At 43.2% G+C, this 25,016-nt stretch overlaps 1 protein-coding gene across 7 annotated transcripts in view; it reads left to right on the forward strand.

Annotated features, from left to right (window-relative positions):
* The window catches only part of Spata6l (spermatogenesis associated 6 like), a 49,646-nt gene that overhangs the window by 19,878 nt on the left and 4,752 nt on the right, over positions 1-25,016 (forward strand). For 4 of the 7 annotated variants that reach the window (XM_041660987.1, XM_041660982.1, XM_041660983.1 and 1 more), the window contains 6 exons: positions 9,941-10,065; positions 12,533-12,610; positions 13,863-14,102; positions 16,944-17,046; positions 19,599-19,633; positions 20,454-20,714. In XM_041660987.1, the coding sequence (XP_041516921.1) occupies positions 10,024-10,065; positions 12,533-12,610; positions 13,863-14,102; positions 16,944-17,046; positions 19,599-19,633; positions 20,454-20,543 (588 nt within the window). In that variant the 5' untranslated portion in view covers positions 9,941-10,023 and the 3' untranslated portion in view covers positions 20,544-20,714. The remainder of the gene's footprint in view (positions 1-9,940; positions 10,066-12,532; positions 12,611-13,862; positions 14,103-16,943; positions 17,047-19,598; positions 19,634-20,453; positions 20,715-25,016) is intronic. The other 3 variants (XM_041660985.1, XM_041660984.1, XM_041660986.1) reach the window with 2 other exon arrangements.

Consider the following 25,016-nt stretch of genomic DNA (forward strand, 5'->3'; position numbering starts at 1 on the left):
TTTTGGGCTTTTTTGTTTTTTTCTTTTTCTTTTTTTTTCTGTTTTTTTTTTGTTTGTTTTTTGAGACAGGGTTTCTCTGTGGTTTTGGAGCCTGTCCTGGAACTAGCTCTTGTAGACCAGGCTGGTCTCGAACTCACAGAGATCCGCCTGCCTCTGCCTCCCAAGTGCTGGGATTAAAGGCGTGCGCCACTACCGCCTGGCTTGGGCTTTTTTCTTAACCTTGTTACCAGAATTGATGTATTTGTCATTTTTAATAGCTATCTATTTCCATAGTATTATTATCCTTAATTGTTATATTCTCTTTGTCTTTCATATAACCATGAAAATTCTTTTTCTTTCTTCTCTTAATATATTCACAGAGTAGAATTCCCAGACTGAACTGTGCCTTGTGAGCCTGGGACAAACTGGTTCCCAGTGGAATATGCCTGCTCCTCATATCTTGGCTAAGCTGGGCATTATCATTTGAATTTATTATTTTTGAATTGTACATTAGTTTTGATATATTATACCATATTTTTATGATCCCCTCTTTTAGATATGATATGTAATCTTAAATTTAAATTTTCCTTCTTCAAAGTTTCAATTTTTCCCATAGTGTGATTTGTTTTTTCCTTCTGGTCATTGTTCTTGATTACCTACAGAATGAGGTCTGGATGTGTAGTGATATTTCATTTGTATTTTAATAAATAAAGCTTGCCTGAAGATCAGAAAGTAAAGCAGCCACTTTAGTCAGCCTGTATATACCAGCAGTGGTGGCACACTCCTTTAATCCCAGTAACCACACTAGTTAGCTATAGAGGCCAGGCAGTGGTGGTGCATGCCTTTAATCCCAGCACTAGAGAGGAAAATAGAACGGGAGGAGACAGCTCTTGGTCTCAGCCTTTAATCCCAGCCCTAGAGAGGAAAATAGAACGGGAGGAGACAGCTCTCGGTCTCAGTCTCGTTCTCAGGCTTCCTGGAGGCAGGGTCGCCATTTTCATCTGAGGAAGAAGTAAGAGCCGGTGGCCGGCTGCTTTCCTTTTCTGATGTTCAGGTTGAACCCCAATATCTGTCTCTAGGTTTTTATTATTTGTGCTATATGATGTAAGCACTCCCTTTTTCTATGAATTTATATTTTTATTGAAGTCTTAGATCAGTTAAGATAAGAATGAATGTATTTCTCATTTTCCTTGTGCCATTTTGATGTTTTCTCAAGTGATCTTACTTTTCTTCCTGTGAGAATTACTGAGAAAAGAGTACTGACCTGGATAGAAGATGTCTCAGCTAAAGCTGGGAGAGGGGAGACTGTGAATGAGTAGAGGATTTTTATGAAGGTTGTGGATCTACCCATAATTGGATACCTGGGGCAGGTAAGGGGCCCAAGAGAGGGTGTAGAGCTAGGCACATGCTCCTTGGTTCCTTAGCAAAAGTAGCCCTGGAAACAGGTAAGAACTCTAGGCTCTGAGAATATAGGGGCAGACCCTCAAATTATTGCAGTGTGAATCTAGTGATAGACAATTGACTATTACGGTATGGTCTAGGGATAGGCACTCGAATATTTTGGTCTGAATCTATAGATAGATGTTTGACTGTTATCGTGTGAATGTAGGGATAAATGCTCTGAACATGGACACAGGTGTTGCAGTCTGAATCTAGGTATAGTCATTAAGATACTAGTGTGAATCCAGAGAAAAATTCTTAAATTTGTTGTGTGAATACGTTGATGGGCACGCAAATGTTACCTTCTAAATCTAGGGACAAACGTCTGAATGTTACGGTGTCAGCCTAGGGATAAACAAGACACTCAGATACTACAGTATTAATTTGTAGACTATGGTGTGAATCTAGGAATAGATTCTTAAATATTGTAGTATGAGTCTATCCATTCAGGAATTACTTGTTTTGGTAGACAATACAGAGAAATGCCTCCTATCTGCTATTCAGAAATTCTCACTGAATGGCTTTTTTTTTTAGACAAAAAAAAATATGACAAGCTAAAACCAGGCCATTGAGTTTTTTTCCATAACTTTTTTTCTTGTTTGACCCAATTTTATGTTCAAACATACAACCTTGTGAAATGGCGAGTTAGATTTTTATGTTAACAGAATAGGAGCATGCTTATTTTGGTCTTACTTAATTTTGTACTATTTAAAATAAAAACACTCAATATAAAACCACCCAATGCAAAAATTTCAACTAAGACATGATTATGTAGACTAAAACTAAAAAGAACCCATTCATTAGCAATTCTTGACAGATACTTTAATTGGCAATTTGCTGTGGATTCTTTTAGACTTTAAAAAATGTACTTAATATATGATGTATTGGCTTGTATACCTAACTTTAAAGTAACACACACAGCACCTATATCTAATTATCTGTCCTATACATAGGATACTGTGTGTAAATATATTGAATATAAATGTTTGTAATGTACTTTTTAGAATTTATGTGTTAAAACATTATTGCCATTTTTTTTTTTTTAGTCAAGCCCATGGTGGCTTTGAACCTGTGATCCTCCTGTCTCACCCTGATGAGAGCTAAGATTTACAAGTCTTTCATGTGACCACTTCTCTGTCTGTGAGGTTATAAGAATAGTTGCTTGGACATGAAGACTGGGGGATATTCAAACTGACAGCATGCGTACTGTTTATAACTCCCAAGTTAACCGTATGCAGAATGGGAGCCTTGTTGTGCACACTCGCTTTTCGTCCACAGCCCTCCAATTTCAGACTGTGATTTCAGTGGCACGCAATTTAAATTACTGAAAACAGCAATTTCACTCAGTGTCAGGTACTGTGCATATTAATCAGTTAATTACTTCAGCACGGCATATGCCAGCAGCCGTGGTTCTTGGTACTAACTAGGTAAAATAAATTTGCTTGAAGTCTCATGTAGGGTCATATGGGCCATTTTTGAATTCTTAGACACTAGTTCTTTTACTAGCCAAACAGCCAATAATCCATTACCTCTTTGTTTTGCTGTAGATACTGTATTTTTTTTTTGGTTTTGTTTTGTTTGTTTTTGTTTTTGGAGGCAGGATTTCTCTTGTAGCCCTGGCTGTTCTGGCACTAGCTGTACACTGTAGGCTGGGCTGGTCTTGAACTCACAGAGAGTCACTTGCCTCTGCCTCCCAAGTGCTGGGATTAAAGGTGTGCACCAACCACTGCCCAGCTTAGACAGTGTATTCTTGTGTGATAGTTTTTGCAGCATCTTCAGACACACAGGCAGAGGGCATTTGACCATCAGATCAGGGACACAGTAGTGATGCTCAGATCTGTTTGTAGCTTACTGGAGTGACTAAAGAGATGCAGTGACTTTGCTCCCAATCAATGGAGACCATCTCCGGCTGTCATTTACAAAGGTGTGAGAAAGTGACAGACACAGGGGGGCAGTGTAATACTGTCTGACTGTGAGTTTGGTGCTTGCTTTTTATTAAGCTCCTAAGCTAATGCGTTCTCTTTGGCAGATCATACCTAGTCAGTATAACTGTACTGTAAACCCCTCTTTCCTGGGCACCTGTGTGCTTAGTCAGAGCTCAGTTTTCCACCGTGGTTAGTTATGGTCACTAGAAGGCAGCAAGGGAAGACGACCTGCAGACATGGCTTTGAGTTCCTCCTTTGCCACGTGGTACAATGACAACAGATTTGTTAAACCCTCGGTCTCTAAGAGAGCCCAGTGAGCGTCTCTGCCTGGAAGCATGGTGTTCACTGTGGTATGCTCTAGAAATGCAAGATGGTTTTCAAACTGGTGCTGCTGTTACTACATTTCTTACAGTCTCATTCGTTTCCTTCTGAGGAAGAAGTTATTCACTGATGGCATTGATGACGTCACTGTCTAAGTCATCAGTCCATTGAGAACACCGAGGGCTTTCAGCCACTTTACTTGGCCTATAAGATTAGGCAGTCAGAGCCCTGACATTATTTATTGCCTCAGCTCCGAAACATTTCAGTGTGTGCTGATGTTTCCACGTTGGCTATGATTTGGGTTACTAAAAAATGATCAAACTCGGGAGACGGCTTCAAGACACTTGCTAGCTTTCTCACTAGTTTTTCTCACCCCCTTTCAGTCTTACCTTAGTTCCTTTTCCATTGTAATAAAATCTCTAACAAAAGCAACCCAGGAAGTAATGACTGTTACAGTTCATCACTGAAGGGAAGTCACAGGGTCAGCTGGTCACATTGTATCTTTAGTCAAGAAGCAGAGGGTGATAAATGTTTGTGTTCAACTTGATTCCCTCTTTTTATATAGTTCAGTATCCCAGCCCAGGGAATGGTGCCACCCACAGCAGACTAGGTCTTTCCACATGGATTAACCCAATCCAGATAACACCCTATGCATGCCCAGACATTAGTCTCCCTTATAATTCTGTGTCTCAGTAAGCTGACAATGAAGATTAACCATCACAACTCCCCTCCAGTCAACTTGATACACAAACACATCACTTTAAAAAAAAAGTTTGTTTATGTATCTTATGGATATGAGTGCTTTATCTGCATATATGCCTATACAACAGAAGAGGGCAATGGATCCCATTGTAGATGGTTGAGAGCCACCATGTGGTTGCTGGGAATTGAGCTCAGGATCTCAAGAAGAGCAGAATAAGCAGCGCTCTTAACCACTGAGCTATCTCTCCAGTTCTCCAAAGGCATCACTTAAAAAATTATTTTTGTACATATTTATCTGTGTAAATATAGGCTATGGATGTGTGCGTGGGTACTTGTGAAGGCTAGAAGATGGCCTTATCCTCTCGAGCTGGAGTTATAGGCAGTTGTGAGACATCTAACATTAGTACTGGGAATTAAACTGGGGTCCTCTGGAAAAGTAGGAAGCCATTTTAACCACTGAGTCTCTTCAGGTCCACCCCAAAATACTACTTTGAATCATAATCTTCCATCCCTTGTCTCCAAAGTCTCAAGTTCATCTCAGAATGCAACACAATCTATCTTCAAAAGTTCCCTTGGTCTTTAATAGTTCCAGCGCTTTAAAAGTCCAAAGTATATGTTTGAGACTCAAGGCAATCTCTTAACTATCAGTCCCTATAAAATAATAAAAACCCTGTACACTTCCAACATAGAATGACATAAAATAAATATTCCCATTCCAAAAGTGAAAGAATCAGAGCATGGGAAGGAACGGTCAAAGTCAGACCAAAGTTCAACAGGGAAAACATCAAGCGCTGCAGCTCTATTTCCAGAATCTGGGCACACGATGAAACTGGTTGTGCTCTATCCCTCCAGATATGCAACCTGTAGCACATGTAACTTCTCTGCTGGTTTGATTCCACTCCATGCCCACAGACACCCTGGATGGGTATCCTACAGTCACGACCTCTCCAGTGTCCTGGGATCTGCACTGGAGCCTGGTCTATCTTCACAGCTTGATCCAGTGGCCTCTCAAGGCCTCCTTGCAAGGGACTCTGATAACAGAACACATTTACTGGTCTCAGTTACTCTTGGAAACTATGGAACAAAATATCAGGACACCTTCAGCCCTGCATCTTTCATGACTCTAAAACCATGTCATGTGGATGACTTTTCCAAGTATTACAGCCAGCTCAAGATGAAACCTGGCTCCCTTGGACTAAAGCTGTATCAACTTAAACATGGTAACCCTTGGAAACATTCCTCCAGGTAGAAGACTTCAAGGAGTAAGGAACCTTTTCAGTTTAGGCTTTCTTCCCTCGATTATGTCTGCACCTTCATAAGACAAATCTTCTAGTGTGTGGGGTTTTGCCCTTAGGGTACCCTTCCTGTTGTCTCAGTGAAGTGATCACAAGTGCTTTCTCACCGCCAACCTGAATCTTCCCGTCTTGACATTTCCTCGACAAATCTAATTAGTCCTTACCTTTAAATACAACTTCACTTCAAGTTCTCAGGATAAGGGCAGAATGAAACTAGCTTCTTTTCCAAAATGTCACATGAGTGACCGTCTTCCAATTCCAATGTAGTGAGTACTTCATGAATTGGGCCTCTACTGTTTGCATTTCTTTCAGCATTTTTGGCATCAAAGCTTGCACTATAATGGTCCATTAGGCTATGCATATAGTATTGGAGGACTTTCTAGCCCAAAGTTCCCAATTCTTCTGCATCCATCCTGCAAATTAGCTTCAAATACCCAGGAACCACAGATTAGGCTTATGATATAACAGTCCCACTCTGGTACCAATGCTCTGTCTTACTTTTCTGTTTCTGGGATAATATTCTAACAAAGGCAACCTAAGGAAGGAAGGCAACTGGTCACATTACATTCACAGTCAAGAAGCAAAGGCTGTGTGGTTATTTGGATAAAAATGACCTCCATAGGTTCATAGGAAATGGCACTAGTTGGAGATGTGGCCTTGTTGGAAGAGGTGTGACCTTGCTGGAGTAGGTTGGCCTTGTTGGAGGAGGTGTGGCCTTGTTGGAGGAGGTGTGGCCTAGCTGGAGGAGGTGTGTCTCTGGGGGTGGGATTTGAGGTTTCAAATGCTCAAGCTAGGCCTAGCAGCCCTCTTCCTGCTACCTGCTGAGATGTAGCACTCATAGCTACTTCTCCAATACTATGTCTACCTGCATGACCCCATGCTTCTCACTATGATGATAATGGACTAAGCCTAAGCCTCTAAATGCAAACCAACCCCAATGCTTTATGTAACAGTTGCTGTAGTCATGGTGTCTCTTCACAGTAATGGAACTTTGATGAAGACAGGGTGATTTATCCATGCTCTTCCTCAGTTCCTTTTTTTTTTTTTTTTTTTTACTTATATAACCCAGCATCCCATCTAGGGAATAAAGTCATTCATAGTGGATGGATCTTTCTTCCTCAATTAAGGAAACTAAAATAATTCTACCCATGAAGAAATAGAGGCCTATTTTCCAGGTGATTCTGGAATCTTCAAATTGGTAATTAATTTAATCATCATGAGTCTGTTCTTGTTATTCTAGAGAGAGCGAATTAGTTTGTCTATACTTCTCTGGCTTCTTGTTTTTGTTTATTTAAATTCTTGGTAAATAAATGAATAATAATTGAGTAGCTATAATTTTGCATACTGTGACAAGAACTATCCAAAAACCCCTGAGAGGAAAGGGAACATAGGAGAAGCCTAATGTGCAGTGAGTGCGATATGCCACATGCCTGGCGTGTGTTCCTGCACGAATGTACCGATGCTAACGTAGACCACTGTTAGAATGATATCATGGAACAACCATGACGATGGCAGAAAATGACTTATATTCTCTTGGCTATTTTTCACGCAATAGCCCAAGGGGCTACGTCTTAGTTTGGGTTTCTATTGCTATGATAAAATACCATGCCCAAAAGCAATTTGAGGAGGAAATGGCTTATTTTATTTTACACTTCCAGGTAACAGGTCATCATGAAGGGAAGTCAGGGCAGGAACTCAAGGCAGGAACCTGGAAGCAGGAACTGATGCAGAGGCCGTGAAAGAGTCCTATTTACTGGCTTGTTCCTCATGGCTTGCTCAACCTGCTTTCTTATAGCCCCCAGGACCACCAGCCCAGGGCACTGTCTATAGTGATCTGGGCCCTCTAACTTCAATCATCAATCAAGGAAATGCACACAGGCTTACCCACAGGCCAATGTAGCACTCTGGGCATGCAGTGAGTTCTCAATGATTGTTTCTTGAATGCGTGAATGCAAAGAAATCGTTGAGGAGTGAATGGCGAGCAAGAGTTAAAAAGATTTTAGAGAGCGTTTGGTCTTTGTAACTTGTTTTAATGTAGAAAATGAATTTCAAAAAGAGTGATTGTTTTAAGAGTGACTGATACAAGTAGGTACTTAAGTTATCTCAATTTCACATACATATTTCTTCATGAGTGGAGATAAGAATTGTGTTTACAGAGTCTCCGTTATTTGTATACTTACACGGGTTTGGGAGCAGCATCTAGGGAGGACATTTAAATCAAGGCTATGATTTGATGAGAGGGAGCCAATCATTCAAGGATTTGAGAGAGGAATGTTAAGGGGGAATGTGAATAGCAGAGAGATGGGTGTCGGGCATATGCCTGTAATTCTAACACAGGAAGTAGAAGCATCAGGTCAGGAGTTCAAGGCTATCCTTGACTGTGTAGCCAATTCAATGCCTGTCTGGACTTCATAAGGCTGGCCCTGTCTCAAGAAAAGCAACCAACTAAACAAAGAAATAAACCCCAAAACTCTAGAGGTGACTTTGATATGTCTACAGTCTGGCAAGAATGGCATCGGGGATGAAATGAAGTAATTCAGAGATAGGTCGTTAGTGAAGTAGCAGCAATGATTAAAGGCCTGATTTATATAAAATCTTGAAGGCCAATTGAGGCAATAGGTTGTACCTTACTAGTGTTTTGTTTTGTTTAGAGAGTAGGTCTCATTGTAGTCCTGGAATTTGCTATGTAGATCAGGCTGTCTTGAACTCACAGAGATCTGCCTGACTCTGCCTCTGGAGTGCTGGTATTAAAACTGTTCATCACCATGCCGAGTGGTACATGGGTTTTAGTCTGATATGCAGAGAATTCTAATGGAAGATTTTAAGTTGATTGTAGAGGGAAACTTGAAAGAACAGGATCTCCACCAAGAGAAAAGCCCAACTCAAGCTGTGGAAGTGCTGTGTGGAGAAGGGAAGACATCCTCTTCAGTCTACTGTGGTGAAGCTTGTCTGCTAGGCAGGAGTGCAAAGAAATGACATAGGAACAAAAACAGAAAATACCGTATTTTGTGTTTTACAATACACTGATTTTTCTAGAAAAGTATGGGTATTGCATAAATAAAAGAACAATTTTTCTTTTTCGTTGTTTGGCCTTCTACTGAGACCTATTGAGCAGTTTGAAAATCCCTGCACATCTAAACGCATCATTATTGCCAGTACTTACATTCTAAAATGAATCCCGTTTCATTAGAAGCCACTTTTCTTTTTGTATTGTAAAATCATACAGCCGTTCTTTGTAACATAATTTTAGGCTTGGATAACCATTAAGTTATTTTTAGCCTAAAGAAATGTCTAGTAGGACATTAGAAAGTCATGCATGATAGAGAAAGTATGCAGGGGTGTCTTGAGTTCCCCAGGACACTGGAGCATTACTGGCCCCTTCTCATAAATGATCTCAACAAATGTCTGGAGCATCTCTGGGTTGATAACATTCTCTCCAAGAACTTCAAGTCTACTTGCCCTCTGGGCCATTGGTACCCTTGTACCCAACCAAACATACAGAGCCCACTCCAACTATAAACTTTGTGTGAGCAGGATTGTGTCTGTCTCATTCCTGACTGCCTTTAGGGTCTGGCTCAAAATTTGTCTTTGGTAAATATTTGGTGAAGCAAAGCATGGATGGGTGCATGGATGGATGGAAAGATGAAGAGATTTATTTCATTTTGTTCAATTTTGTGTAACAGCCTTCCTTTTTTCAAGACTATCCATGAGCTAAATTATTCACAAGATAAAAAGTAATAGAAATTAGTTTATTTTGAATAACAAATATTAGGTTCAAAATGTCTTGTTTGACCTAAGTGCCCTCCCTGATACCATCAGTCTTCGGGTTACTGTGGCTGGGATGAAACCAAAGCAACTTGCAGAAGAAAGGGTTTATTTGGCTTACATTTCCACATCATTGTTCATCATAAAGGGAAGTCAGAACAGGAACCTGGTGGATGCAGGAGCTGATAGAGGCCATGGAGAAGTGATGATTATTGACTTTCTCTCCATAGCTTGCTCAGCCTCCTTTCTTATACTTAAAGAATCCAGGACCACCAACCCAGGAGTGGTACAACCCACAATGAGCTAGGTCCTCCCACATCAACATCCCCTACAGGCTTACCTATAGCACAATCTCAAGGAGGCATTTTCTCAGCTGATGCTCCCTCCTCTCAGATGACTATAGATTGTGTCAGGTTGACATAAAGCTAACCAGCACACCATCTGAACATCCATTTTGTTAAAGTTGAGGCATGTAGAATACATATGCTTATGATTTTTCTTCTTTCCTTCTAGCATGGGAAGAGCTGGCCTACTATGAAGAAAACACACGAGATTTTCTGTTCCCTGAGCCCAAGCTGACACCTTCACACCTTGGCATGTATAGGGAGGTGCTTATGAAGACTCCAATAGGTTTTCCAGTGAGTGACCCTCCATGGGCTTCTACGGGGAAAGAACTTCTTCGGCCCTGAATATTTTAGTGTTGACGGGGTTGGTCTTGGGCAGGTAGCTTTGTCTTGCTTAGTTACCTCAGTTCTGTTTTCATCCATGGTCAGATGCCCAGCTCGTGACACCAAACTATACTGATTTCCACTCTTGATCCAAAAGCTGAAAGTTTTATTATCTAACTAAACGGTATCATTGCAAAAGTCAGTTGTCACACAATGTCCCAAAAGATTCCTCTTTCAACTTATCGCAGATTTCAGAAGATTTGTTTGATCATAGCTTTTTTCACTAAATAGGGTAATGACAGAAATGATATTATCTTACATTTGTTTTATGCCCTTCAACCTTTTACATTTTTAGTCATTCTCTACCTAATAATTTACAAATTCCTCAAGGCTGGTATTGTTGAGCAGGTTCCCTTTGGCAGAGGGGCACTGATAGAGGTGGACGCTATTGAGAAGCCATGCATGGTGCGGCGGATAGGCAGCTGATAGTCTCGAGGCATTTGTCTGAACCCAAATTCAAGACATTCATTTTGATATTATGGTCCATGATTTCTGTCTCTTTTTCTTTTCTTTTCTTTTCTTTTCTTTTCTTTTCTTTTCTTTCCTCCTCCTCCTCCTCCTCCTCCTTCTCCTTCGTCTTCTTCTTCATGGATTTTTATGTCTTTTGGATGACCTCTTCTTTAAGGGCCAAGTGCTTGTGAATTATTAAAAGCATTTCTGCACTGGCCTTTCCTTCCTTCCTTCCTTCCTTCCTTCCTCCCTTCCTCCTTTTCTTTCTTTCTTTCTTTCTTTCTTTCTTGCTTGCTTGCTTGCTGTTTTATTGTGTAGTGAAGTTACTGTCCCTGCCCTGCTGAGAATCTTCAGAGAGTGTTACTGTTCCTTCAATGCTACGGATGACTGATACACCAGGCACAAACATTCATCTAAAGTAGTCCTAATCAGAATTCTGAATGCCTATAACTTTAAGCCCTCCCTGTTATCTTTCAGGGTCTGGCAAATATTCCTAAAATCACTTATTTTCTTTTTCTGGCTTCGCCTTCATGTATTTAAGTCCATGGCACCTGTGAGATGCTCCCCTTTATTTCTTCATGTTATTGGCATGTTGCCCTTCAGAATTGAAAAGGGAGTTAAAGTGGATGGGAACCAGCCTGAGGAAATGCTCAGAATTCCCAGTTAAAAAAGAGCCATCTTCAAAATCAAAACAAGGAGAAACACTTAATTTTTCCTCCAGTGTCACTCGCCTGTTGAATGTTCTGGGCACGAATAGAAAGACTAACTTATATGAAGTTGTATTTATAGTTGTTTATAGATGGAGGGGATTATCAGGAAAAAAGCTTTAAAATGCATTGACATACCTTCAGGACTCAGCATCATTTCTTGTAATTCAGTTTATCAAACTCTATGAACAATTTAATAGATAGACAAAAAGAGAGAGTGGTTCAATTCCTCCAGAACATTTCACAAATCAAAATCAAACCACTTGCCAGGGCTTCAGGAGCAGTTGATGCCCGTGGTGTGTGCCGAGCTACATGGCTGGCATGTGCCGAGGTCACAGCATGGATCCTCTTGTCCTGTCATCCGGGGGAAGGACTGTGATTCCTTTCTCCATCGCATTGCATCAGACACGTACTTGGACCGACAGGGTTTACAGTCTTAGACCCAAACACGATGCTACTTCTCTTGCATTTATTTCCATTCTCTCTTCTCAGTGTTCATTGCGACTGTGGAAAATGAGAAGGAATGGCCTGAGTGGGCCAGGCACACCAGTCACCTGCTAGCGGTGTCTTATCAGTTCCTTAACAATTAGACTGATTTTCCCAACGGTAGTGGGATTTTTCTTTGTATTCCCATACATTGTGGTTTTATTTCACTTTATACCTCAGCAATCATTTGGATGATAAAAAACCACATCGAATAAAACAGTTTGAGAATAGTCCTGATGAGTATAAATGTTTGATAGAAGACGAAAGCCAAGTTTTCCAAGGCAAGTAGGCAGGGAAGGAGACCTGCTCCTCCTCCTTACTAATCTCGTTTTCCTGCTCCTGTATTTCAGATAGAGTAGTTAGCAGCATGGGCATTGGAGTGCAGATGCCTAGGTCCAATTATCAGCTCTGCCACTGCCAGCCTGACAAGCTACATAAACTGTCTGAGCTCATTCAAGTCCAAATGAAAATTTTATTAGGACCCACTTCACAGGGTTGTGTTAGGAGTTATGAGTGTGTATTCCAAGTTGGTTTAGGCCTCGACTTAGTATAGCTGACACATGATATACGTGTTCAGCTCTTCTTACTCTGTATATTTTTAAAAAAGGTTTCTGATTATGCTGAGTACAGAAGGACATCTGGGTTCTTAGTGGATTTCCAATGAAAAAGAGATGGGCAAGAGAATTGTTTCCAGTAATTTTATTTGCTTCTCTTTCTGTTGTCTTATTTTTTAGGGCATTGCTCCAAAACTAGAGTTTTCTACAAGGACAGCCATCCGGGAATGTGTGTCCCCACACAGAAACAGATTTTTTGTAAGTACAATGAAGAGGGTAATGACAGAAATGACAAGAGCCCTCACCCCCAATCTAAAGACTCTTGGCCTGACCTCGGTTTGCTGAGTTTACATGAAACTGAACATACTGTAACCTGGGCAGTTTTTTGCTAGTGTTAATTTCTGTATTCAAACCATTTGCACAGGCTGTCCCATTAGAGTGCATTTGCTGTGTGTTCAATGGTGCTGTTCAAGAGAATGATGGTTAGTGATGGTGTCAATCAGAATGGGAGACTGTTAGCTCCTCCTCACCCCCACTCCTGGACCATCACAGACACAGCAATCAGAATGGAAGACCATTAGCTCCTCTCCTCCATCTCCCCACCCATCACAGACACAACAATCAGAATGGGAGACTGTTAACTCCTCCTCACCCCCACTCCTGGACCATCACAGACACAACAATCAGAATGGGAGACTGTTAACTCCTCCTCACCCCCACTCCTGGACCATCACAGACACAACAATCAGAATGGGAGACCGTTAGCTCCTCCCCTCCACACCGCCCACCTGTCACAGACACACCAAACAGAACAGCTGGAAGAACAAAAAGAAGCCCGACAGAGTCTTTGCTACACTGTCTTTGAGCTGAGGTGGGATTTCCGCTAAGATGGTTGTTTATTCACAGAGATATTTTTAAAACCATTTCAAGCTGGCCATGGTGACACACATCTGTAATCTTAGCCCTTGGGATGCTGATGTGGGAGCTTGCTCCTGTTGAAGGGCAGTCTAGGCTCCATGGTGAAACTGAGTCTAAGACACAATGCCTTCAGTTCTGTGCACAGAGCAACACTAATTACTTTTAATACACTCCTTGAAGTGAAGCGGTTGGGTCCACCTGTACATGCCATTCATTCTTCTCAGTGTCTGTGGTCTGCCTGGGCTTGGAGTGTGCCTGTCTGCATCTGACTTCTCAAGCTTTCCCCAGCACAAATAAACCTCACTGTTATTATTTAAAATGTGTGATTTTAGTGAGTTATACATACTAATTACGTTAAATGGTAGATTAGGTAAATAAATGCCTTTCTTTAAAGGTTTCTTCTATAAATATGAGGCAGTCTTTTTAGTTTTTAAATGTTCAATTAATTATTATAGTCTTGATTGAATTATCTTTTTTTTTCCAATAATATTTTTGGCTGGAAGTAGAGCTCAAGGGCAGAGTCCATTCCAAGCATGGTCAAGACCTAACGAGAAGGAACAGCCTGACAAATCTGTTTGTTTTCTGCTCTCAGGAGGAGAACTGTAAACCCCAAATGCCTTTACCGAAATCACATGGGCAAAGAACTCCCACAAATAACAGAAAGACGAAGCAAAAGGAGAAAAGTCCTGACCGACTTCCCAAAGGCACACAGGCTCTGTTCCCCTCCCCGTCTTCCCCTAGACGTCTCGTCCAGCACCAGCCGACTCAGCAGAACCTTGGAAAAAGCTTCAGGCTCCCTGAAGCAAGAAAGCCTCCATTTGTGGTTAGACATGTGAGCTTGAAGTGATTTCTCAGAGTAACTTGTTGCAGTGAGGCTGCTGACAGGAGCGGGAGGAAGAAGCGTTGAGCCACGCCAACACGTGGCGATAGTGACTACCGAGGGACTTCAAATGAATAATAGCTGCCATTAAATGATGTTCATTTCCCAGCATCATTGTTAGGAAATGACTATAAAGGCATCTCGGAGGGAATTTGCTCAATTGCCCCATTTTTAATTTTAGAACATTATTAACTGAGTATAATGTCCGTAGATAACTCACCATTACTCAGAGGCACCTGTGAACTGCCAGGAACTGAAGATGTCAATTAAAGGCTGGCTGATAAGGTGCCTCAATTCAAAGTGAAGGTCCAGCCCTTTATAAGAAACAGTTTTCCTCTTCTCGATGAGACTGATGCTCAGTAGCCCAATGCTGAGCAGGGCAAGATGTCAGTGGGGGAAAAAGCAAGGATGGGCCTCACTCAAAGAACCTTCTGAATCTTAGTCACCAGAAGCAGTGGGCATGGTTAGTCACTGTAGTCCTTGTGGCTATCTTGAAAATTTGCTTTTAATTACTGTATTATAAAATAGACATTGGCTCATCAGTGTAATAAAAGGGATATCTAAAGTCAGGTGTTGCGATATACCCTTATAATCCCAGCACTTGGGAGGCTAAGGCAGGAGGATAAACATGAGTTTGAGGCTAGCCTGGGCTGCATAGCCTGTTTCAGGAAAATTTGAGCTGCTGAGTTACACACACACACACACACACACACACACACACCATTAATTTGATTATTTTCTTCAGTTTTTGTATTCATAGCCTTTATGTTTTCCATGAAACTGTCTGTAATTAAAGTAAATGGAGGTTTATCTGTCCTGCCTTGTTCCTTAGCCACTTCTAAATAATCGTTCAAAGGCTTAATATTAATTGCAGAATGTTTGGCCTATAGTTTAGGCTTATTACTAACTTGCTCTTACATTTAAATTAAGCCATTTCTATTAACCTATGTATTACCACATTTCTGTGGCTTTTACCAGTCTGCTGGCATCTTATTTCTTGGGCAACTGGCTCCAGTCTCTTTCGACTTTGCTCTTCCTTCTCTGTGTGTTCAATTTGGCTTTCCCATCTAGATATATTCTGCCTTGCTATAGGTCAAATTAGCTTTATTATCAACCAATGAGAGCAACATATATTCGCAACGTACAGAAGGGATATCCCGTAGCAATATATAGATACACTCAAATTAACGTTTCTGTTATTTCATGCCCTCCATGAACTCTATCGCACCTTCCAGTTAGTGACTATCTTCAGAATGTTAATGATGGGTAAATTGTCGACATTTTCACTTAAAGTCACTAGAAATTATGATCGTGCATCTGACACAGGTTGTGAGGGTGGGGTAAATCTCAGTCAAGGCACTGTTGAGATTGTTGTGTGTAATTTGTTTCTAGGTAGAATTGAGCTTTCTGGCTAGAAAATGCCAACTAGCTAATCTCCAAATAAGAACTATTCATAGACACAGAAATACTAAATGGCTGTTTTCCTTTTATTGATCTTGGTAAAGATGCCTGGCAAAAAAGGTAGTAACCTATCAGTAAATATGGCTCCGTAGATGTGTTGATAGCTTGCATCTATTTTGGACAGTGTAACTTATTCTATTCCATATTCATGCTTATCAAATGCAGTCTCTGCCACTGTGGAGTAATTCATCTTGTAAAAACAATGGTTAGATTTCTTAGGGAGTGAAAATTTCCATTTCTACTGTTTAACAAATCATTACAGTTGTGACTGTATGCTCAGCTCTTTTATAGGTACATACTTGATTAGCCAGATTTTCTGATCATGTGTGAGACATCCTTAATAGAAGCATTAAAATTTAGGGAACTTGTGTCTGGAGAGGTGGCTCAGCAGTTAAGAGCATTGACTGTTCTTCCAGAGGACCCAGGTTCAATTTTCAGCACCCACACAAGCAGTTCCTTTTGGTAATTCCAGATCCAAGGGATCTGATGCCCCCTTCTGGCCTCTGTGGACACCAGCACACATGTAGTACATGGACATACATGCAAACAAAACACTCATATGCATTAAAAAGTTTAAGTTAAAAATAAAAAAAAAACAGAATCAGTCTGTTTCTTGACTTTCAATAAACACTATCATTGTAGTCTGCTTTGCTGAAAAAAATAAAAATTTGTCAAAGTCCATTTCAGAAATTTAAAATTTACGCTGTAGAAGAATCTCTTTTTCAAGCATTTGACCTGCTTCTGCAGGTCCTGTTGGCCAGTTTTGTCTTAGGAAGCCTGGCCTGTCACTTGAAGTAAGAGAGTAGTCACTGCTATTGTGGGCTTTCTTGGTTTGCTTTGGTTTTGAGACAGGGTTTCTCTGTGTAGCCCTGGCTATCCTGGAACTTGTTCTGCAGACCAGGCTGGCCTTGAACCTCAATCTGCCTGCCTCTGCTGGGATCAAAGGTGTGTGCCACAACTGCCCGGCTCTATTGTGTTTTAAAAGAATCTAGGTTGGAGGAGAATCTGAATGGTGATTCTCTCGTTTTTGGAATACTCTGTGCGGTCCAAAGGATTCTGGGCCAGGCGTGGCAGCTCACACCTTTATCCCAGCTCTCGGCAGGCGAAAACTCAGTGCTGTCTTTTATCAACCTTCAGTTCTCTGTGCTCACATTTGACACTCACCCTCAGATCTGGCCTCGCTGGAGATGGTGGGCATAAAATGTACCATCCTCTGAGACCGTGATTTAGGCTATTTTTCAAGTGTCTCTCTGAATAAGGGTAGGGGAGGCATTGTGGGTAGGTAGTCCAAGCTACTGCAGGAAGAGTCTTACCTGTCTCCTTCACTTTCAGGTGGACAGTGAAAACCCCTTTGGTGAAGGCAGTTTGGAACATCACTTACTGAAGTCCAGAAGAAAATCGAAGATTTTAGACTTCGCTCTTCCAATGAGAAGAGGTACTTGAGTTTCTCGTTACTAACATCCCTTTACCAAGCACAAGTGCATTCCACTGGGCATCCTTCGTTCTGAGGAACTAGAGGTTAGGTTGGAAACTGTGGACCTATCTCTCTGGGTCTCTCCAGCAGAGACATTCCCATGGGCAGAGGCCACTAAGAAGCAGCTTACTTTCAAGACGCCCTCAGTACTTGCAGGGGACTGAGCTGGGGGGTGTGACTGATCGCATGTGGCCACAGCCCACGGCTAGGCTGGCAAACAGGCAGCACTTCCTCCTGGCGTGAACTCTTTGCGAAGGCATGGCTGACAGTTAGCAAACACGTTGCTTGTTTTTGCCGTTTGTCCGAGGACGAAGGAGCAAGACACTGATGGTGGCCATGACACTTGCTGACAGATTCCACGCTAGTTAGTGAGGAGGGAGCCAGCTCTCGCAGCATTTGGGATCCCCTTGCGAACGATGTTGAGGACCTGAAAGGGCTTTGATTGACATGGATGATGGCTAGCCACATTTAGCATGCTAGAAATCAAAACTGAGTGATTGTAAAATGTAACACAGCAGTGAGAAAGTCACTGGCCATTAGGATAATACTGTTACAATGTGCTGTGTTGGCATTTGTTACACTGTGGGGGAATGGGAGGAACGCATCCTGTCGTCGTGTAATTATGAATGCAGGTTTTAATCTGGAGGTTTCATCAGGACCCCCACCCCATTAAGATTCCTGGACTGTACATTACTAATTGACAGTGTCTGGGGTAAGGCAATCCTGGGGGCTTTGATCTCAGGAGAAATGTGTGAGTCTGTCCCCAGTGAAGGTCATGGCAGCTTGCCTGGAGTTCTTAGTCTGGACAGGGCTGGTGATGATCCCTTCTGTTACCCCGTGGTGGGACTAGACGTGGGATAGCCTTACAGTGGAGTTCCCTGTGTTCGACTTGATGGTTTGTACTTTGAAAGGACTGCAGAGTGCTGTGGAGTTAACACAGACCAGACAGAGTGACTGATAACCACTGACCCGGACAGCGTGGGGCTGGGAGGAGGAAGCGCTTCATCACCTCTGACATTTAATTTAAGCGCTGCGATTGAAAATCACTGGTGCAGCCCGTAAAAGCAGGGTCATCTTCCCTGTCACAGCAAAAGCAAGCAACAGCAAATGTCCTTTCCTGGAAGGACAGTGGGGCTTGCTTGATGCTCGTTTGCCTCCGATGGCGGCATACACCATGTTTCACTTGCTCCTGGTGGGTGAGGACGTTTCCCGAGGTTATGGGTATGAGTCTTACACCGAGCTGTTAGCAGAGCTACAACCTCTGGATGTTCAGCTCTCTGGACTGAGGTCCTGGAATCCCTGGGACTCCAGGCCATCTCTATGCTTAGGTCACCCCCAGATCTATGGGAGAATAAAGCCACCCCTCTAAGACTCTGTGTGCCTCTGAGCCAGCTGGGGCTCCTGTTGAATTGCATGCACATCTTGATAAAGTGCTGGCATGGGGCCTGGGTCCTTTTCTCACAAGCTTCCAGGGGATCCTTGTGCTGCCGGGCCCTGGATTGCCCCTTGAGAAACAAGGGCCAGCAGCAGAACAGATGTTAATGCAGTTCCGATCTCGTCGCAGGGGAGTGCCCAGGGAGTCTCTAGGCCTGGATCGGTTTGCAGCTACTTGGCATCACTGATTCCCTGTCTAGTTTAGTGTGGTGGCGGTTGCGGCTTTTCCAGAACCATGTGTACACACACAGATAAGTGTGCCCAGATAGGAACGGTGTCAGGCTGTAAAAGTTTCTGTTCTTCCTTATTGCATCTGGTGGTGTAAGGGGACGATAAATCTGGAGAGCGTTTTGTCGTTAAACTTAAGGAAAAAATCCACTTGCTTGGCAGTTTTTATGTGTATTTGTTACTTTTGGAGGTTTTTTTTTTTGTATTGCAATATTTTGTTTTGTTTTGGAATTAGGGCCTTGTATGTGTTAGGCTATTGCTTTGCTTTCTGGTCATCCTTGCCACTCACTAGTATGGGATCTACTTACCTCTCATAGACATTTAGGGCGATGACGATGATTTGTGGTTTGGATGCGCTGGGTTTCTCTGTGTTCTTAGGTATTACTGGCTCGATGTCACAGCCATGTTTCCCTCAGATAAGTATACTCAAGGGCTCCTATGTTAACTGATCTCAAGAAACCAACCGGGACTCACACAGCAGAGCATAGGAACTTTATATTAGATCCACAGGGTCTTCTTCCAGGCTCTGGGCATCTGGACAGATAGATTTTCTCCGTTTAAGGCTGTAAGGGTGCTGACCTTCTGCTCCATGGCCCCAGCCCCTTTCCAACTGGGCTGTCATTGAAAATACAACCTGACTGTGGACCCCAAGAAGACAGAAACTTCCCTAGAATTGCAGTGCCCCAAGAGACACTCAGTTGCGAACTTGTATTTTACAAGGGAACCTTTGGTCCCTTTGTCATTCATTTGTTGTCTAAAATCTTGCTTCTTCTGTGGGGTAAATGTGCCAGCCGTTATATGGCTAACTGGTAACAACGAGCTTTTCACACTCCTCCACCTCTCTCTTCTAGCATCTTCTCTTGAAAGCCTCGAAACAAACGTAAAGGTAATTGTAGCAGTATCGTCTGTAAAATTATTTGTTTCCCGTGTCTAGGTCAAGCCCTGTGGGGTTAGTGGGGAGAATATGTTCCTAGCTGTGCTGCTCATGGGGTAGCATGGGTTCGGTAGGGTTTCTGCAGACCAGTGCTCACACTCCACTGTCTGCTTCACCGTGGGGTTCATTGGCTCGCTCCCCTTCTTTTGTTGCCAAGGGAGAGTTTATACAGGCCAATTATTATCTTATCACCAGTGACTTAAGTTGCCTGTCTCCAATTAGATCCCTCTCTACAGTGAGGTGCTAATCGTGTCCTCAAACTTGACCAGTTTGCCCAACTGAGAGCCGCAGCTTTTATGCTACAAACTGAGAGGTGCATGGGAAGGAAATGAACTGTATACTGCATTTCCTATGTACAGGACAGTCACACTTGGTTGAAAAATTCCATCTTCCTCAGAACCAAAAAGTCAGTGTCCTCAGAAATCAGAGCTCTAGTTGGGCAGTGGTGGCACACACTGTTAATTCTAGCACCTTGGAGGCAGATGCCGGCCGATCTCAATGAGTTTGAGGCCAGCTTGGTCTATAAAATGTGTTCTAGAACAGCCAGGACTGTTAGAGAAACCCTATCTTGAAAAACCAGAAAAAAAAGAAATCAAAGTTCTAAGTGTGAGTTTACCTTGGCTTATTAATGTTGCCAAACACAGAGCCTTTTGACTGTGTCTCCCCGACCCATATTCCTGAGGCTTCTGTAACATGGTCCCCTTTTTTATTTGTGGGTGATCCCTGGCCACGTGTTCTGTTATCTGACCTCACTTTCGCTTCCTTGTCCTAGCCTGCCCCTACCTCTGTATTAGGCAAATCAAAACCCAAACTACGAGTCAAGAGTAACTCACATTGTCACTCAGGTCACCAGAGAGCCTGACGAGCGCATTGTCTTAAGGAGTCAGACATCACCGCCTTTAGATCCGAGGAAGTCCGGACGACCCTCGCCCAATCACCAAGGGGATGTCGAGCTCCTGCTGGACACTTCACTCCCTACCTCCCAGCATTCCAGATCTCCCAGCCCTCTGGATGAGTCTCTCCTGGGAGAAAGGTCAGCAGCTGGTGCCTATCCCCTTGCCTGATGAGCCTTGTGCTCTGTCAGGAAGAAAGTCTGGATGCCCTGTCTGTTTGTTTTGCTGGGCTATTCACACAGTGACCGTGATCGTTCCTTTTCAAACCTATACAAAAATGTACCATTAACTTCTTTTTCCTCGGGCAAGTGTTTGAGGGTACCTGGTGTAGGTTTAGTGTGTAACTCAATGGTATAGCACTTGTCTAGCACGCACGAGGCCCTAGTACCGCCAAAAAGAAAAACCAAACCAAACCATCACGGCAAACAACAGAAAAACAGGCGGGAGCTGGACCCAGTGAGTGAAAGCGCGTGCACTCTTGATGCTCAGGCATGAAGGCCTGAGCCCAGAATCCCAGCACCCACATAAAACAGCCAGGTGTGGTCCTGCTGGCAGGGGTGAGTTGCGTGGAGGTGGGTTGAAGACAGAGCTTCAGTGAGAGAACCTGTCTCAAGGGAATCTAGACTGAGTGACGGGAGCACCCTACATCTCCCGTCTTTTGCTGTACACACATACGTACACATACATGCATGCACACACATACATACACATACATGTATGCACACATGTACACATATCCATTTTTTCTTTATGATACTATGTAAACTAGACTGCAGGGAGGAAGCTTTTATGTTAAGTCCAGTTCAAATAATCCATGTCCTGTGTCCTAAGTGTCCAATGCCTTCAGCAATAGGGCCTGAACACTAACCTCTGAGAGGCATCCCAGGGCAATATCAGTAGCCTATATTGTCTGGGGAGTCATTCGGACTACCTTGACTCAAAAGGAGGTTTCTCATGCCTGGTACTATTGCTATGTTGTTCTTGCACGGAGCATTGTGAGCCCAAGTGGCACAACTTCATTTAAGACACACATACACACACACACACACACACACACACACACACACACTATGTATAATTTTAGGTAAATATAAAATCATGATTCCTCGAGGCTTTATCTGACAACCTTGGTGTTATTTATACTTCTTCCCATTTTTTCTCTTTTCCCCTGAGTATCACTTGTATCCCATTCCCCGCTCAACTCCCCACCTTCCACAGTGTATTATAATTTTGCTGGTTTCTGTGGTTACATCTGGAGATTTGGGGGTAGCAGCCTAGGCTGTCTCTTTACAGTTTGTGTTCATCCGAATCATTTTATCTTTTTATTTACCAAAGTACTGTACTTGGCTATTTGCAGTGTTTTAAGAACCAAATGTTTTGTGTTTTTGATCTTCAACACTTGGTGCAATAGAAGCCGCAAAGATGTGCCACTTTATCTTTGAAATGGATTTTGTATACCAATAAATTCTTTTGTTTTTCTGGGTTCAGGAAAACATTCAATATGATCTTTCCTAGTTCCCTCCATTTACCTGAACATTTCATAATTTCATTGTTCTTGACAACTGACTAGCATTCCATAGTGTATATGTAGCACATTTTCCCTATCTATTCAGCAGCTAAAGGATTTGTAGGTTGCTTCTGTTTCATAGCGATTACAAATAGGGTGCAAATAAACATGGCCGAGCAAGTGTCTGTGGAGTAGGATATGAAGTGCTTTGAGCCTTGCCAAGGAGTGGTGTTGCTGGGTCGTGTGGTAGACCTAATTTTAGGCTTTTCAGTCCAAGATTTTAATGGAAGGTAGACAAAGCCTTTTGAATACCAGAATGAAGAATGTAGTCCCCAAGGAAAGAGCCTCCGCTTCCATCCCCCACATCTGCAGATTGTTCTTGTGTGTGCGGACAAGGAGAATCACAGAGAATGCTGGCAGGAGGCAGCTCTATTCCTTGTATGCAGCTGTAGCATCTTCAAGGCCTATGTGTCCCGTGGGTGGCTAGTTTTAAAGACTTGCTGTATTTCTCATAAGATTCTTAGGGAGAGCAGTAGTTATGTGTATAATGTTTTCTGAAACACAGTAGAGCATCGAGGGTGCAGCCATTTGCTGCCTATTGTTTTCCTAGGTTGGTAATTGTAGGACGAGGGGGCTGCTTGTTCGTCCTGGATGCCCAGAACCAAAATAACCACACAGAAACTGTATTCATTAAATCGCTGCTTGGCCCATTAGCTCTAACTTCTTATTGGCTAACTCTTACATCTTAGTTTAATGCATTTCTAGTAATCTGTATAACACCACGAGGTCATGGCCTACCAGCAAAGATTCAGCACATCTATCTCCCGCGGTGGCTCTATGGTGTCTCCCGACTCCACCATTCTTTCTCCCAGCATTCAGTCCAGTCCTTCCCGCCTACTTAAGTTCTGCCCTATTAACAGGCCAAGGCAGTTTCTTTATTCATTCATGGCAATCACAGCACACAGAGGAGACTCTCACATCAGATCACTGATGTGTAGGCTCAGTCCTACTCGGGGCCTTATGTTCTTGCTCCAGAAAAGGGTGTGATGGGAGGCCAATGGGCATGAACCAAGGACAGGGGGAGCTGCAGGGGGTAAGCAGCATAGTGTCCCTAACAACCACCCCAGACTTCCTTTGTCTGCTAATGAACAGTTCTCTATATGTCCTTGTTGCCATCCTGTTGATGTCTCAAATAGGTGTGCCACTCTAGTGTTCCTCACACATGAACAGAATGACTTACCTGGATTGCTAAGACTCTTTGAACATCTCAAGGAATCAGGATCAGAACTTTTCACCATCTCATTTTGTGGCGGACTTCTCGACCAGCGAGAAAGAACAACCACCACATCAAGATTCCACTCAGATCACGCTTTACTGGAGTACCCTTGATTGATGGGGAGCATGAAACGAAGGGGCAGGAAATGAGGGGCAGGAAGGGAAGGGTAGGAAGCGAAGGGGCAGGGAGCGAAGGGGCAGGGAGCTAAGGGGAGAGACAGCATGAAGCAAAGGGGCGAAGGGGAGAAGGGCACTTAGGCAGCTGCTTAAATAGGGAATTGGCACACAGGTCGCCCTGTGATTGGCTGCCACCAACAGCTGACACCAGACCGCATCGGGATAGGCTCAAGGATCCTCATCCACCGCGCATGAGGGAAGCGGGGGACACGCAGCTCTCAAAGGCATAGCCAAATATGGAGTTGTTTATTTCCAACAAGACAGGATGTCGGCGCCATCTTGTAATGGCGATCCTGTCCGGCTTACTACATCATTTCTGTGTGCACCTTTAGCTTCGCGATACCTCAGAATTTAGGACCTGATACCCAGATACAGAATGAATGAATTCACTACTCAGTATTGGTTTTTAATGATTTATTTTGTGGACTCAGTGTATATCAGGGCGTCATGCATGTGCTCGTTCCCGTGGAGACTGGAAGTGGATGCCCTGGCACTGGAGTTAAATGCAGTTGTGAGACAGAAGATGGAATGTTGGGAACTGAACATAGGTCCCTGGTCAGAGCCACGAATGCTCACTCCTCCAAGCCCTCAAACAACAACTCTTCAGCCCCCACCGTGGTATTCATTACCTACTGTGTCTTTGGTATAACCAGGCTACCCTCAAACTCAAGACCCTCCCACCTCAGTCTCCTTAGGGCGAGGGCTACAGGTGTATGTAGTTTGGGGTGGGATATTAACCAGAGCCTCCATCTGGGTCTCTGTCGAGGGGACACATTAACCCGACAGGGCCAGTGTTCACTGTCAGAAGCGTTGTGAAATGAACAGCACGTGGGTCAGCTGACCTCTGGGGGTGGGGGGGAGAGGGGCAGACTCGGGAAGAACTCCCTGAGAAGAGTGCTGGGAGTTAGTAAGGGCAGGGGCTTGGGTGGGAAGGCAGCAGTATTCTGCACAGAGGCATCTGCGGAAGAGAGAAAGCACAGTGTGTGGGTGGCCTACACTGGATAAGATGTAAAATAAAGCCCTTGTGGCAGAAAACAATTGAGGTTAAGTTTTTAAAATACAATTTAGGATTGAAAAAAACAGGATTTTTCTCATTCGCAAATTTCCCGAAAACCAGAACGTCCGGACACCAAGCACAGCTTGTTTTTTACCATGCTGGTGGTATGTATTCCCGTGATCCTGGCATGTAGATTTGATGCCAGCATTAAGATCATAGGTGTACCATTTTGCATCCTGACACTTTAGCTTATGGTTAAGTTTCAACCCATGTTTAAGTACTCTAAGTCAGCATCCTTTTCAGCAGCTGCATAACGCTTCCCCTGCTTCCTCTGTTGGGCAGGTTCCATCCTCGCTCCCAGTCCACGTGGAGGAAGATCCATGAGAGGGTGTGCAGCCTCCTGTCATCCCACAGAGCTCACTCAAAGGTTAGGGCTTCTGGCGAGACCAGACCCTTGCTGGTAAATGTGGGACCTGGAATTCGCAG

The sequence above is a fragment of the Microtus oregoni genome, unplaced genomic scaffold (genome assembly GCF_018167655.1).
Source record: "Microtus oregoni isolate MIOR12 unplaced genomic scaffold, Mior012 000012F_ref0000307, whole genome shotgun sequence".
NCBI lineage: Eukaryota > Metazoa > Chordata > Mammalia > Rodentia > Cricetidae > Microtus > Microtus oregoni.